Source organism: Panthera leo, chromosome B3, assembly GCF_018350215.1.
Source record: "Panthera leo isolate Ple1 chromosome B3, P.leo_Ple1_pat1.1, whole genome shotgun sequence".
Lineage (NCBI taxonomy): Eukaryota > Metazoa > Chordata > Mammalia > Carnivora > Felidae > Panthera > Panthera leo.
The window spans coordinates 3843283-3859100 of NC_056684.1; the positions used below are offsets into that span (position 1 = coordinate 3843283).

Consider the following 15818-nt stretch of genomic DNA (forward strand, 5'->3'; position numbering starts at 1 on the left):
GCTGTTCCTGATGAGTCTTGCATCACAATCCCCTTATGTCACTGGGGGGCACTGGAGTGGCCTCTGGCATTAAGGAGAAGCTGAGTCAGGGATACATTCAGTTAGGTTTAGAAGGATTTCCTCATATAGTTACCAGTCAATTTTGCTCAATGCCCACTGTAGAAATAGCTTCCAGGAATACTCCCCCTGCCCTATTGTGCCAACCTACCCAGCATCACCACACAAGAGTACAGGGCCGGACTCTTTTTCTAAGATTTTATTCTTAAGTAATCTTTATACACAACATGGGGCTGTTACAATAGAAATTGGATCCTCTGGGACCCATCCCTAGAAGTATATGGGTAGTGGAGGAAACAAGATTAAAAATAGATGGCAACAGGGGCTCCTTGGTGGCTCAGTCAGTGAAGCATCTGACTTGATTTCAGCTCAGGTCATGGTCTCATGGTTAGATCGAGCCCCACATTGGGTTCTGTGCTGACAGCACGGAGTCTGCTTGCGATTTTCTCTCTCTCCCTCTCTCTCTCTCTCTCAGGCCACCATGTGTCCTTGGAGCCACCATGCTGCGAGGAAGCCCAATCACATGGAGAGGCTCACGTGGAAAGAAAACAAGGTTCTAGGCCCTCAAGTCCAACGAGCTCCCAGCCAACAGCCAGCATCAACTTGCCAGCCACGTGAGTGAGCCTTCTTGGAAAGAGATCCTCTAGCCCTAGTCAAGCCATCCCAGATGATTCTGGGAGGAGCAGACACGACCATTTCCTGCCAAGTCCTGCCCACATTCCAGATTCATGAGAAAAACAAGTAATTGTTCAAGCAGCTGGGTTTGGGGCTGGTTTCTTACGCTGTATGTTACTGTGTAACAATCCATGAGCAACACCCATGTAACTATCACCACCTCTAGATAAAGAAAATTTCTGTTAGCCCAGAAGTTTCCCTCAGGCACCCTTCCAGTCAACCACCCCAACCAGCAAAAGGTAATTGCTCCTTTGACCTCTAGCAACACATACGACTGTTGCCTATTGTGAAGCTTCATATAAATGGAAATGTGATGTGTTTTTATGTTTTATGTATTGAGCTTCTTTAGCTCAATAGGTTTATGAAATTAATTCAGGTTATTTCAGGAGTGGGGTTTATTCTTTTTCATCCATTATACGAATATACCACCATTTATCCCTTCTACTATTGGTAATCATTTGGCCACTTATTTTTTTATTATTTTATATATACTGTATATTTTTTAAGTTTTTTGTTTACTTATTTTGAGAGAGAGAGAGAAAAGCACAGGCGGGGGAGGGGCAGAGAGAGAGAATCCCATGCAGGCTCTGCACTGTCAGGGCTCCAACTCATAACCATGACCTGAGCCCAAATCAAGAGTCCAATGTTTAAGCGACCGAGCCACCCAGGTGCCCCCGTTTGGCCATTTATCATGAGTAAACCTGCTGTGCACATTCACATACTTTCTTTTGGTGGGCATAAGCCTCGGGTTTTGTTGGATATATAACCCAGGAATTTAATGGCTGGAGCTTTAGTAGTGTGGGGTTTTAAAACATGTCTACCAATTCTTTGATACTCCTCTGTTAAGAGGTAGGGTATCGTCCTCCCCTCAAATCCAGACAGGCCTTAGTGACTTATTTATAACTAATGAAATGCAGTGGATATGACCTTGCATGACTTCTAGGCGATGCCCCAAAAAGTTATGCAGCTTTACCCGGTTTTCTCGGGACACTTGCTCTGGGAAATATCCAGCTGGGGTTTACTCAAATACTGTTCCACCTCATTCTCTGTTCCCCTTCTAGTACTACCTTATACATCTGTTGGTCCTTTCCTGTGTGATTAACAGACATCTATTCTTTTCCATATTTTCTGTCCTTTTTCCTAACTGTGTTACAGTTTGGACGCCTACTGACTTGTGTTCTAGTTGTCCTAATCATCTACTCTGCTCCGTCTAATTTGCTACTAAACACAAATTATTTAGGTATTCATTTGTCATAGCATTTTTCCAGATCGAGAGCCTCCATTTGACCCCTTTTCATGGATTCTAATTCTCTGGTGAAATTCTCCATCTTTCTTCTATTTTCCTCATCATATGAATCATAGATATTTTAAAGTCCTTGTCTGATAAATTCAGTAACGGAACCATCCATAGATCTGTTCTGTTGTCTATTCTCTGTCCTTCTCAGTCTCTCTCTCCTTTTTAGCATGCCTCATGATTTTAAATTTTCCTGACAACATTGTAGAAGAAAAAAATGTTGAGTCTCTGGTTGGTATATCTTGATTAATATGATTTAGTCTCCTTGTGGTGGCTTATATAGAGCACCTTAAATCTCTCAAAGATTGGTTTTAGCCAATTAATTTTTCTCTTACTACTGGTTTGTAACCCTTACTTCTAGCGCACATCCCTTTGGGATCTCAACCAAAAGTCCCTCGTGTTTACTGTACCCACCTCGTGTTTACCCACCTTGGTGGGGCGTGAACTACAAGCTTGGTCTCCCCGGCATTTTGCAGCTGGAGTGACGTCTCTAGTTAGCTCTTAGCCTCCCACTGCTATTGTTTCTCTTTGTGCATGTGCCACTTAGAAGCTATTTAAGGTGGGACACCTGAGTGGCTCAGTCGGTTAAGCATCTGACTTGGGCTCAGATCATGATCTCATGGTTTGTGAGTCCCAGCCCCGCATCAGGCTCTCTGCTGTCAGTGCAGAGCCCTGCTTCAGACCCTCTATCCATTTCTCTTTCCCTCTCTCACAAAAATAAATAAACATAAAAAAAAGAAAAGAAGAAGCTATCCAAGAGCATGAAGTGAACTTGTAGGAAGATTTGGGGGTTTCACTTCTCGGTAGTTCCCTTCTTTCCAGGACTTTGCCCCAACTCCTTCGGCAGTTTCAAACTGTCAACTGAGTTGTTACTGACTGAGAAACAAGCGAGGGATCAGAAAATGTCCTCAGGGAAAAAGCAGCAGTAAAGGTCAGTTCTTCCCTTAAGGACCCCAGTCCCTCACGTCTTGTCTGTATTATTTATTCTTTGACACTGACAGAGACTGCATCTGACCAAACTTTAGCCAGAGCTTTCTTCTGGGTCTTTTTTCTCAAGTGGACCTCAACCTTGGCCCCAGGCCTATCTTTGGTCTGCCTAACTCAGTCTTAGCAAGAATCCCACTAAGTTAGTTTAGTGAGAATACCCTCACCCTTTATCTGGTTATTCTCTGTATCTGATCAAGTTCCTTATTCCCCACCCTTGATATCTGATCACCTTGACTTGCCTTCAGCAAGAATTCTGAATTCGTTTAGCAAGAATGCCCCTACCCTTGATGCTTCCTCTTGATAATTTTCCATCCACTGAAACCCACACCCCCGTCCCCAACTTTGCTGGTTGGCTGCAAATCCCCAGATATTATTGCCACCCTCAGAGTGAAGCCTGATTATTCTCCCCTACTGCAACAGTCTTGAATAAAGTCTTCCTGACCACTTTAACAAGTACTGAAAAAAGGTTTTTGTTCTCTATTTCTAGGAACATTTCCTCTAGGTAATCCAATTTCAGGGGCACACAATTGCTCATAGTTCTCTCTTATAACCCTTTTTTATTTCTGTAACATATGTAGTAACATTCTTTCCTTTCTGATTTTAGTAATTTGAGTCTTCTCTCTCTCTCTCTCCCTCTCTCTCTGTCTCTGTCTCCAGTCCATCTAGCTAAAGGTTTATCAATTTTGTTGATCTTTCAAAGAGCCAACCTTTGGTTTTACTGGTTTTCTGTGCTGTTTTCTTGTTCTCTATTTCATTTATCAGTGCTCTAACATTTAGTACTTCCTTCTGCTAGCTTTAGGGTTTGTTCTTCCTCTTCTAGTTCCTTAAGTTGTAAAGTTAGGTTGTTGATTTGGGATCTGTCATGTTTTTTTAATGTAAACATTTAAATTTTCCCCTTAGCACTGTTTTTACTGTGTCCCATAAGTTTTGGTATGTTGTGTTTCCATTTTCATTTGTCTGTGAGTATTTTCTAATTTCCCTGGTGATTTCTTCTTTGACCCATTGGTTGTTTAAAAGGGTGTTGTTTAATTTCCACAGTTTTGTGAATTTTCCAGTTTTCCTTTTTTTAATGTTTATTTATTTCTGAGTCAGAGAGAGACAGAACATGGTGGGGGAGGGGTAGAGAGCAAGGGAGACACAGAATCAGAACCAGGCTCCAGGCTCTGAGCTGTCAGCACAGAGCCCGACGTGGGGCTCGAACTCACGGACCGCGAGATCATGACCTGAGCCGAAGTCGGTCACTCAACTGACTGAGCCACCCAGGCGCCCCTCCTTTTTTTTTTTTTTTTTTTTTTTTTTTGTAGGCTCCATACCCAGCGTGAAGCCCAATGTGGGCCTTGAACTCATGACCCTGAGATGGAGACCTGACCTGAGATCAAGAGTCAGATGCTTAACCAACTGAGCCACCCAGGCACCCCTTCAGTTCTCCTTTTGTTAATGATTCCTAATTTCATCCCTTTGTGGCCCATGAAGATCTTTTGTATGCCACCTATTTAAATCTACTGGCACTTAATCTGTGGTCTATCCTGGAAAATGTCCCATGTGCCCTTGGCAAGAATGTGTGGCAAGAATGTGACGGTTTATTGTATGAAGCCCTCTAGTTCCTTATTTATCTTCTGTCTGGTTGTTCTATCCATTATTGTGAGTGGGATCTTCAATAAATCTTCAACTGTTATTTGTAGATCTGTTTCTCCCCTCAATCCTATTAGTTTTTGCTTTGTTAAGTTTTCAACTGTTATTTCTCCAAATATTCTCTCTGGCCCTTTCTCTCTCCCCCCGGCCTCTTGTCTTCCAGGCCCCCCATGATGTGTAGGTTGATCTATTTTATGATGTCCCGTAGCTCCCTTAGACTCTGTTTGTTTTTCCTCTAAGTTTCTTCTTTCTGTTCTCTGCCTCAATAATTTCTATTGTCTGATCTTCAAGTTTGCAGACTCTTTCTTCTGTCTGCTCAATTCTGCCTTTGAATCCCTCTAGTGCATGTTTCACTTTGATTGTTATGCTTTTTTCAGCTCCAGAATTTTGCTTGTTTGTTTCTTTCTTTCTTTTTAAGTTTTCTATCTCTTTATTTACATGTCCATTGTGTTTCTCTCTATTTACATGTCCAACTATGTTCACACATAGTTTTCTTGGTCTCTTCCACATCTTCCTTAAGTTCCCTGAACAACGTTAAGGCAGTTGTTTTAAAGTTCATCTAGTATATCTGCCATTAGGTCTTTTTCAAGGACTGTTTCTGTTTATTTTTTCCCTTTGAATGGACCATACTTTCCTATTTCTTTGTATGCCTTGTGACTTTTTGTTGAACACTTGGATATTTGAATCTAGTAATGTGATAACTCTGGAAATCAGATTCTCCCGCTTCCCCAGAGTTTGCTGTTTTTTGTTGTTTTGTTTTTTGTTGCTGTAGGATTATTGTCTCTGTGCCAGGATCAGCCTGGGGTGTAAACTTAATGTCTTCCCAGGTCATCTCTCAGCCTTTCCTTGGGTATGGATGGTCATTTTCTAATTTGCCCCATTGCACACTTTTGTTTGTTTTTGTTTCAATTGTACTAGTCTCTTACGTCTGGCTGCCAAAAGGGAAAAGGTAAAAAAAAAAAAAAAAAAAGAAAAATGAAGGAGGGTGAATTGGGTGCCAGCCCTTTAAATACCTGGGAAGTCATTTCAGCTGGAGGGTGGAGATGCTTGCAACAAAGGGGTAAGTGCAACAACAATGCCACCCGCCTCTTTGGACACTGGTTACTAGCAGGAATCTGTGCCTAGGGCCCAGATATTTGGAGGACAGTTTCCTTTGGCCCACCATGGTGCCCACATGCTCCATGAACGTGTGTACATCTGCCTTCCATGTGGCTGAGGATGAGGGATGGTATAGCTCCTTCCGTGCAAAGAGCTGACATTGGTGGAAATTAACAGCAAGTTTTCTTGTCCAAGTCTTCCCTAGACGTCGCAGGCCTTCAACAGGCTCCAGAGCTCCAAAATAGCCACATCAGACAGATCCTGCCAGCTGCTGCTGTCTAGGAGGGGAGACAGATTCCTGCTTCCTTCTCTGCCACCTTCCCAGAATCCCCTGCTTCATTTAATTTTATCATTTCCGGTTTGGCAAAGGGAGTGTTTTTGGCTATACTTTAGCCTTGAACTCAGGTTTGATTGCATTCCATAAGTCTTGATCTGCAGCGTCCTCATATTTTCTATTAAATTATGATCATTGCTCGGTAGCAGATAATGTGGTCTCTATTAGTTTTGCTCTGATACATTTGAGAGTTTTTTTTGAGATCTATTTTTTTCTAGGTTTATTTCTTTATTTTGGGGGGAAGGGGCAGAGAGAGAGACAGACAGAGGGAGAGAGAATCCCAAGCAGCCCCCCCCCCCCATGTGAAGTCCTACTTAGGGCTTTGATCCTATGAATAGTGAGATTATTACCTGACCCCCAACCAAGAGTCAGAGGCTTAACCAACTGAGCCACCCAGGCACCCCTGGAGATTTAATTTGTTATTAATTTGTTGTTAATTTTTAGCAACGGATTGTAACATATTCAAAAAGAATTCCATGAGTCCACAGTGATACTGGAAAAAACAGAGACAGAAGACAGGACGCATGTGGGCTGCTGGACACAGAAGGGGTCGAAAGCTCCGCTCCCCTCCGGAGTGGTGACTAGGACACTGTTGGGGAAAGGCAGCCCTGGGGAATCTTGTCGTCCCCTCCAACGTGCTCCCTGGCCTTGTCCCGGGCCTTGCCCCCGTCCCCCACCACGCAGGCAGGAAACTCCAGGAGGGACAGCCTAGGGACCTGCCCCTAGTACACGTGGGAAGCGCCGCGGCTGGTGAGGAGGGGTCCGAGAGAAGGACCGGCCGCGGGCCGGAGGAGGCGCGGGAGCTCGCAAGCGCGGGGCTCGCACAAGGTGCGCAGGGTGCCCACCCAGCAGCGCAGGACGCGGATCCGCGCGGCCCCGCTCGGGCGGCCGTGCGCGCCCCCGCAACCCCGCGTGGCGGGCACGCGCTCCGGGCCGCTGCGGGCGGGGCGGGGCGGGGCGAGGGCGAGGGCGAGGGCGGGGGCGGGGCCGGGGAGGCGCCCGGACGCCGGAAGCGCCTTTCCCGGAAGGCACCGAGGCGGCGCCGGCCTCCGGGGGCGGCCTCGGCGATGGCGGCTGGGCGGCGGGAGCTCTCTGCCTAGCCCGAGGAGCCGCGCCGCTGGAGGATGGCCTCTCTCGGGCCGGCCGCTGCGGGCGAGCAGGTCTCTGGAGCCGAGGCGGAGCCGGGCGCCGCGGGGCCTCCGCCTCCGCCGCCGCCGCCGCCGCCGCCGTCCTCTCTGGGGCCCCTGCTCCCGCTGCAGCGGGAGCCACTGTACAACTGGCAGGCGACTAAGGCGTCGCTGAAGGAGCGCTTCGCCTTCCTCTTCAACTCGGAGCTGCTGAGCGATGTGCGCTTCGTGCTGGGCAAGGGCCGCGGCGGCGCGGCCGCCGGGGGCCCGCAGCGCATCCCCGCGCACCGCTTCGTGCTGGCGGCCGGCAGCGCCGTCTTCGACGCCATGTTCAACGGCGGCATGGCCACCACGTCGGCCGAGATCGAGCTGCCCGACGTGGAGCCCGCCGCCTTCCTGGCGCTGCTGAGGTGAGCGGCGGGCGCCCGGCCTGCCCCTGCGCGCGAGCCTCCCCCGCGGCCTCAGTTTCCCCCCCCGGTCAGGGACGCGCGGCGGGTCCCCGTCCCCCTCTGCCGGCCGCACGGCCGACCGCCGGTCGTCGGGGTCACGGTCTCAGTCTGCGTCCGCTCAGCGAGCGCTTTTCCTTTCCAGTCCGGCATTGTCACCCGACCTTCGGGACTAGAGAACGGCCGTGGAACGGGTGTGGACCGGGTTGTCTTGATGGCCCGTTTGCAAAGTTTTAGGGTTTTTTTTTGTTGTTGGGGGAGAGGGGAAGAGGTGAGAAGACTTGGCGGACCGACGGCTTTTTTTTTTTTTTCCCCCCCTGTTGGTTGGTTTGTTTTAAATTCTGACTCCTTTTTCGTTTGTGTGTGTATTAGTTGTCGGGACCCAGGAAAGGGAATGCCAAAACAAGTAGGTGTGGCTTTACCTGGCTCGGCGTTTCTGCAGACGACGTCACATTTGCTCAAAACCCAAATCCAGCCGCGGGTGTTGGAGTTTGCTTTTTTGCCTATTTCAGTCGATAATACATCGACTTCTGGTTAATTTTGGATGTTAATATTGGATAACGTTATCGTTTGACGTTAATAGCCTTTATTCGCAGAAGTCCAGTTAAGGAGGTGTTGTTTTCCACACTTTTACAAATGGGACCGGGGCCCAGAAAAGTCCAGTGACTGGCGGAGGTAACAGCAAACTCCTAGGGAAGACCATGTGTGTTTTATTATGTGGGGATGGTTTTAGCTGCCTGACCACAGTGGGTTCTTCGGAAAGGAGCAGAGTCTTGGGTGGTACTGAGGCAAAAAAAAAAAAAAAAAAAAAGAGGTCATTGAATGGATAAATAGCCCACAAAAGGCTCACAGCTCAACCGGGAAGATCAGTAGGAAACTGAGTACAAAGTTAAAACGAGTAGAAAAGAAATAGCAAGATCCCATAAACAAATGGTAAAGGGCAGGATAGATAACTTAGGTAAAGAAAAGATAACAACTCACTGGGTGTTGTATGGAAACCAATTTGACAATAAATTTCATATATTGGGAAAAAAAAGATAACAACTAATTGACAAAGAATGTTTAACCTCAGTAATTAAAGCAGTGAAAATTAAATGCAAAGCGAATACTAAATTCCTAGTATTTTAAAGATAATATTAGGGGCGCCTGGGTGGCCCAATCTGTTAAGCGTCTGACTTCAGCTCAGGTGATGTTCTCACATTTGTGAGTTCGAGCCCCGTGTGAGGCTCCATGCTGGGAGCTCAGAGGCTGGAACCTGCTTCGGATTCTGAGTCTCCCCCTCTCTCAAAAATACATTAAATATATATATATATTGGAGAAGCCCTCTGTGACGAAGATGGTAAAACAGTTTGGCACTACAGATTCTCTCCCCCCCTCGGAAGTATTGAAGTACTGAAAAATGTGTACAAAAATATTTACAGCTGGATTATTTATAGTAGTATGGAAGTAGTCAGCTGGAGGAAATGGTGAGATAAACAACGTTGGGTGCATTAGATGGAATTAATGCCACTGAGCATGGTACTGATGAAGACTAGGTTATATGAACACGAAAAACATGTGTAATAAACAGCCCTGAAAACCGCGCACGGTGAATAAAACTGAAACGTAACAACAAACATATACCTAGTGACATGGATGGAAGGAAGCATAACAAAATGCTAACCAAAGTTGTATTGGACCGGTAAAATGTTAATGCTTTTTTTTCTTCTTTTTTCCTTTGTTTCCCATGTTTTCTGCAAATTACAGTTACGAAGAGAGAAAAATTAGCTAAAAACCTAGGATCTGGGTCACTTTGGATTTTGGTTTGAACTTGATGAGAGGATTGTTGTAGCTCGTTTATAAGTATCTTAGAGTGATTTGTTGGTCCACCTCATTATAATCTCCTTGAGTACTTGTGAAATTCGAGATCCCTTCCTCCCTCTCTAAAATATTGTAATGTTTGGAGGTGGGACCTTGAGAGCCCTTTTAATACTCTCCGACATACTAACACCAGCTAAATCTGAGAGCCCCTGCTCTAAAAATATTGCCGAGGAGTTTTTTCCTTTAAAAAAAATAGCGATCGGTAAATAAGAATGTAGAGGGAAAAATGCTTAGCTCGTATTTTTACTGAAGCTGTTAGTCCTTTCCTATCAACAGAAAATAAGTGAATTAACTGTGAAGTCTTTGAAATTTTCCTCTTTTCAGTGTGGTTATGGTATTTGTCCTTCAGATTCCAGTCTTGTTTTTTTTTTTCAATGTTTATTCATTTTTGAGAGAGAGAGAGAGACAGAGCACGAGCTGGGGAGGGTCAGAGAGAGAGGGAGACATAGAATCTGAAGCAGGTTCCAGGCTCCGAGCTGTCAGCACGGGAGCCCGACATGGGGCTGGAACCCGCGAACTGTGAGATCATGACTTGAGCTGAAGTCAGACGCTTAGCCGACTGAGCCACCCAGGTGCCCCGATTCCAGTCTTGTTCTATTGTGAAATGATATCTGGACCGGAAGGTATTGGCCACCTGTGAAACATAGATGCCGTCCTTGCTTGCTATTGTGTGACAAACAGGTGTCCCATAGTACTTGCTGAGTGGGGACAACAGGTTAGCTTGGCCTATTTTTATTATGTTTACAAATTGAATCAGTTAACATTATAAGAAACTACTTGTTTTGATCTGCCTGACCTTTAAGTGATGTTCTTCAGTTGTTCATTTGAGAAATGCTGTGTGCCTCCCTGCACCAGTTGGTGTTTTAGATGTTGGGTGCAGCAGTGAAGAAGAAAAAGTCTCTGCCCTCAAGTACTTTATAATCTAGTAAGGAGAAACAAAGATGTAATGTCAAGTACTGATAAGTGTGCTGAGGAAAAATGATCAAGCCGTGAGGGAAGGAGCATTCTAAGCAAGGCAGAGCGTGTTCAGGGCCCTAGATTTTTCCTGTTGCAGGAACTGCAAAGGTCAACCAGTGCCGTTTGAACGGAGTGAATAAGGGGGAAAGTGGTGGAAGATGAGGTCAGGAGGATAGGCTGGACAAGGTCGTGCAGGGCTGTATAGCCAGGGAAGGACGTGGGTATGTGCTAGGAAGGAAGCCTTTGGAGAGTTTTCAGTAGGAAGTGATGTGATCTGATTTACATTTTTAAAAACTCATTCTGGCAGTTGTTCGGGGATTAGACTGCAGAGGGAGTAAAATGGGCAGCAGAGAGTTAAACTAAGAGGCTTTTGCAGTAGTCCAGGCAAGACATATGGTGGAGGGTTATACCAGGGTGGTGGGGATAGGTGGGAGAAGTGGTCAGGCTGCAGATACATGATTGACTTTTGAACAATATGAGTTTAAACTACGTGGGCCCACTTGTACACAGATTTTTTTTTTTTTTACGTTTATTAATTTTTGAGACAGCGAAACAGGGCACAAGTGGAGGAGGGGCAGAGAGAGAAGGAGACACAGAATCCAAAGCAGGCTTCAGGCTCTGAGTAAGCGTTCAGCACAGAGCCCGATGCGGGGCTTGAACCCACCAACCGTGAGATCATGACCTGAGCCGAAGTCAGACACTTAACAGACTGAGCCACCCAGGCGCCCCAGATTTTTTTTTTTTTTTAAACAAGTAAAGTATGGTACTGTAAATGTGTTTTCTCTTCTCTTACGGTTTCCTTGATAATATTTTCTTTCCTCTAGCTTCCTCAATTGTAAGAATATAGTATATAATGCATATACTAAATATGTGTTAATTGTTTATATGTTATCAGTAAGTTTTCAGGTCAACAGTAGGCTATTAGTAAAGTTTTGGGGGGAGTCAAAAGTTATATGGAGGTTTTTGACTACAGGGAGGGAGGGGAATGGGGAGTGGAGGCCACGCCCCTGATTCCTGTGTTGTTCAAGGGTCAACTGTATTTTGAAGGTAGAACCAGGAAGATTTCTAAGACATCCAAGGAGGGCAAGAGTACAGCCAGAAATACGAACCCGGAGTTTGGGGAAGAGCTTCTTGGTGAACATAAATCTGAAAGCTAAGAGTGAATGACTGGTCTTTAAACCATGAAACCAAATGAGGTTACGTAGGGAGGGAATGCGGGTTGTGAAGACAGGTATGAAGATGAGCCCAGGGAGCCTCCAACCTAGAGAGACGTAGCCGGGGGGAGAGTAAAATGAGGCCAAGGGACCGCTGCCAGTGGAGTTAGACTGGAAAGCAAGGAGCGGGATATCTTGAAACTCAAGTTGCAGAAAGCCTTTCGATAAAGAGAGTGGTCAGCCATGTTAAATGCTGCTGAGATGTGGGTGAAATGAGGATATTGAATCGATTATTGGTTTTGATGAAACGGAGGCCGTTGATAACCCTGGCAAGAGTGGTTTTAGCAGCTGGATTAGAATAGGTTGGGGAGAAAATAGGAGGTGAGGAACTGGAGATGGCTGCTCTCAACAGCTCTCTCAAGGAGTTGTGTGGCAGAAAGGAACAGAAACGGAGTGGTGACCGGATTCTGTCTGTCCTTTGTGTTAACTCCTGGTGTTATATACTCTCCCAGCTATGTGGCCAGACTTCCACTCGGTCTTAGAATCCCACTTCCAGCCGCACATTCACAAATGAATGTCTAGTACCCATGCAGGTGAACATGGAAATGATAAGAATAGTGTGACATTTAGTGAGTGTTTACCGTGCCACTTACTGTTGCTGAGTACCTTATGTGCACTTAAATTCCCACAGTCTTTGAGCGGGTACTCTTTATTTTTTTTAGATTTTATTTTTAAGTAATCTCTGCACCCAAAGTGGGTCTTGAACTGACAGCCCCGAGATCGAGAGTCACGTGCTCTGCCGACAGAGCCAGCCAGGCTCCCAGAGCAGACACTCCTATTATTGCACTCTTTTATCAGTCAGCTTTTGCCACAGTAATGCTATAACGCACCCTAGGGTGTTGGGGGACTTGAAAAACATCCCTGCCCATGAATATTCTCACTCTGTGGGTCAGTTGGGAAGTGACTTCAATGGGCTTGGCTCCAAGCTGTGGTTTGGTTCCAGTCTGCCCCACCTGTTTCTCATCCTTTTTGGACCATTCCTGAGGGTTCCACTTCCTCCTCCTAATTTTTTTTTCCTGCATTGCTTCAACCAGACCATGCCTTTAGCCTAAGCTGGCTTCACTTTCTACATTGTTAACAGGGTTATCTCTGTAATGTCCATATAGTCTCATGTAATTCTCCTGAGTCTTTGACTTTCTGCCTGCAGGATGAAGTGTCAGCACCTTAGGGGACACACAAGACCTTTGTGACTTGGTCTCTGTATCTTCCCTTTCCTCTTTCCACTGCTCAGTGCCCCGACTCTAATTGCCTCTCATTTCTTATTTTAATGCCTGCCTTCTTTTTTTTTTTTTTTTTTTTTATGTTTATTTTTGACACAGAGAGAGAGTGAGTGGGGGAAGGGAAGAGAGAGAGGGAGACACAGAATCTGAAGCAGGCTCCAGGCTCCGAGCCGTCAGCACAGAACCCAATGCGGGGCTCGAACCCACAAGCAGTGAGATCATGACATAAGCCGAAGTTGGACGCCCAACCAACTCAGCCACCCAGGCGCCCCTCTTTTTTTTCTTTTTTAAATGTTTATTCATTTATTTTGGGGTGGGAGGGGAAGTACAAGGGGGAAAGAGAGAGAGGGAGGGAGGGAAGGAGAGAGAGACAGAGAGAGGGAGAGAAAGAGAATCCCAAGCAGGCTCCACACTGTCATCTCGGAGTTCAGCGCAGGGCTCGATCTCATGAACCGTGAGATCATGACGGAGCCGAGATCGAGAGTCGGACACTCAGCCGACTGAGCCCCCCAGGCGCCCCTTTAATGCCTACCTTCTGAGGCCTTTGTACTTCTCAGTCTGTCTGCTAGAAGGTCTCCACAATCACTGCACTTCAGATGGACTTCACATAGGCTTTACCTCTTCTGTAAAACATAATCCCACCCGAAGGCAGAATTGAGCACTGCCTCATCTAATGTCTCTCATAGCAAGTTTAGTATCTGTTGCTGTAGAGCAAAACACTCCAGCATTTAGCGGCTTAAGTCTAGTTTTATTATCTTTCACAGTTGTGCAGGTCGACTGAGGTCAGCTGTGTGGTTCTGTGACGTCTCCTTTGGGTCCCCCTGCAGTCATAGTCCTATGGCAGTGGAGCTGGAGTCCCCTGGAGGTGTGAGGCAGAGTCTGGGGTGACTGAGCCTTTCTCCTCCCTGCGTGGCTTCTCCAGCTGATCTTTCCAGCCGGGGATCTCGACTTCTTGGATAGCAGCTCCAGGCTTCTGAGAATACAGAAGCAGAAGCCGCCAGACATCCTCCGAGGGGAGGCCGCGGACGGGGACGGTGTCCCTTCTGCCACATTCTGTTGGTTAAAGGGAATCACACAGGGCCAGCCCAGGTTTATTATGGGACAGATCTATATAAGGCCATGGATAATAGAAGGCATGATTGATTCGGGCTATCTTTAGAGATTAGTTATCACACTGTGCCTGATAAATAATTCTGTTGTAATTGTGACGCTACTCTTTAATCATTTCATTACCAAACCGTAAGCTTTCTGCGGGCAGGGCTGTCTTACCCAGGTTTGTATTTCTCAGACCTGTCCCAGTGCTTGGTATTATAGTCCCTCAGTAAATGTTTTTGAGTAAAATGAATGAGTCGGTGGTGATACAGAGTTTCATATCCGCGATCTTATAATTTTTCTTATTTATAATCAAATAATAAAAATCTTATAATTTTTCTCATTTAAAATCCTATTTTCCCCATCGCTTTTAAAAATTTTTGCTTAAATACTGAGTTTTATCTTTTGGGAAAACCTTTAGTCTTTGGGAGGGCTTTGTCCTTAAAGGTAGTAAATGAGGGCTGAAATGTTCATTTTAAAATAAAAAGAATTGTGGTAATATCATTAATTTGTAATTATATTTTGTAAGGCTTGGCTTATTTTCATATTCTAGCAATTTTAATAATTAAATAGAATGTAAGAAAACATGTAAGTAAAATATGAACCAAGATAGTTCCTGGATTTTTAAATAGCCTATTTCCTCATTAGAAATGAAAATGATTCCTTTGCTTGTTACATAGAAGCTTGTATGGAATTGTCTAGTCAGGTAATAGGTAAATATTAAGGGTTAGCCGTGTGCCTACACTGTGCCTGGTATTGTAGGAAAGATGCTGGGGGAAAATACAAGAAGCATAGAGTTCCTTTTCTTGTTGTTTACATACAACAGAAAGAATTTAGAACATCTTACCAAAAAACACAAAGATAAATAAAGCCAAGATGAAGCTAACACAAAAATGCATGCTATCGGGAAACTATAGATTTCACCTTAATTGTTTTAGCAGCTAATGCAAAACAAGAAACCTAGCTGGTCAGTTATAATTCATACATATTATTTGTCAGGTTAAAAACAAACCACCTGCTTAGGGATGCACAGCTCTGTCTGATAATCAGACGAGTGAAAGAATTCCTGGCGAGGTTTCCTTATAAAGGAGGCTTTACTGAAATGAACAGTGTCCTTAATCCGCGGTTTTGGACATAGATGTTTCTTTAAAATATTCCTTGATGTAAGCTGAAGGTGTAATACCAAATTGTAACTTAATAAAAGCAAATTGAACGGGGTGTGTGTGTGTCTCAAATAGAATAGTCTAAAACCGCAATTCTCTCTCGTTGCTGGCGTGTTCTTCCTACCCTCTGGTCATCTTTTAGATCGTCCCTCAAGTAGAAATTTCTCTAGGGGGCTTTTGCAGATGTCAAAGCCCCCACTTGTAGATGCTTACAGAGCCATGTGCTTGTGTCCTGAAGTTTGAATCTACTCACATACAGAGGCAAATGGTAATAAAGGCCCCACATTTCAGTTCTTTATTTTGTAACTCTAGTAATTTTTGCCTGAAAAAAAAAATTAAAGCAGATAGACGTAAAGATTCTTCCTACCTTGCCCTTAAAATTAAAACGTCATAGGTTTCTAATTCAAGAGGGGAACTGAGCTTGCAGTCAGCCTTCTATCTCTCTCCCAGTTCAAGTGACTGTAAGAAAATACAAAAGAGAATAAATCCCTTCATGGAAAGAGAGGAAGGGAAATGGATTGGAAGCCAACAGTGTGGAAAAGGGACAGAGCAGTTGAAAGTGTGCTGGTAATGAAAGCAAGCAGATGACTGGAGCCCAGATTCCAGAGCCTGGGGACTGCGGGGGTGGGCGCTGCCTTCCCTGGCTCAGCCCCCGCTCAGTT

The 15818-nt window shown here is 45.3% G+C and overlaps 1 protein-coding gene and 1 long non-coding RNA gene across 3 annotated transcripts in view; both read left to right on the forward strand.

The window, feature by feature from the left end:
• Positions 1-63: 63 nt before the first annotated feature.
• LOC122221546 lies at positions 64-6172 on the forward strand. Its single transcript, XR_006203282.1, has 3 exons — positions 64-100; positions 533-798; positions 5939-6172. It is a non-coding gene; the product is annotated as an uncharacterized LOC122221546 (long non-coding RNA).
• Positions 6173-7087: 915 nt separating this feature from the next.
• Positions 7088-15818, forward strand: part of BTBD1 (BTB domain containing 1) — a 41990-nt gene continuing 33259 nt past the window's right edge. For both annotated transcript variants that reach the window (XR_006203283.1, XM_042940871.1), the window contains exon 1: positions 7088-7614. Coding sequence is in view for 1 of the 2 variants with exons in the window: in XM_042940871.1 (XP_042796805.1) it covers positions 7202-7614 (413 nt within the window). In the remaining variant the exon portion in view is untranslated. The remainder of the gene's footprint in view (positions 7615-15818) is intronic.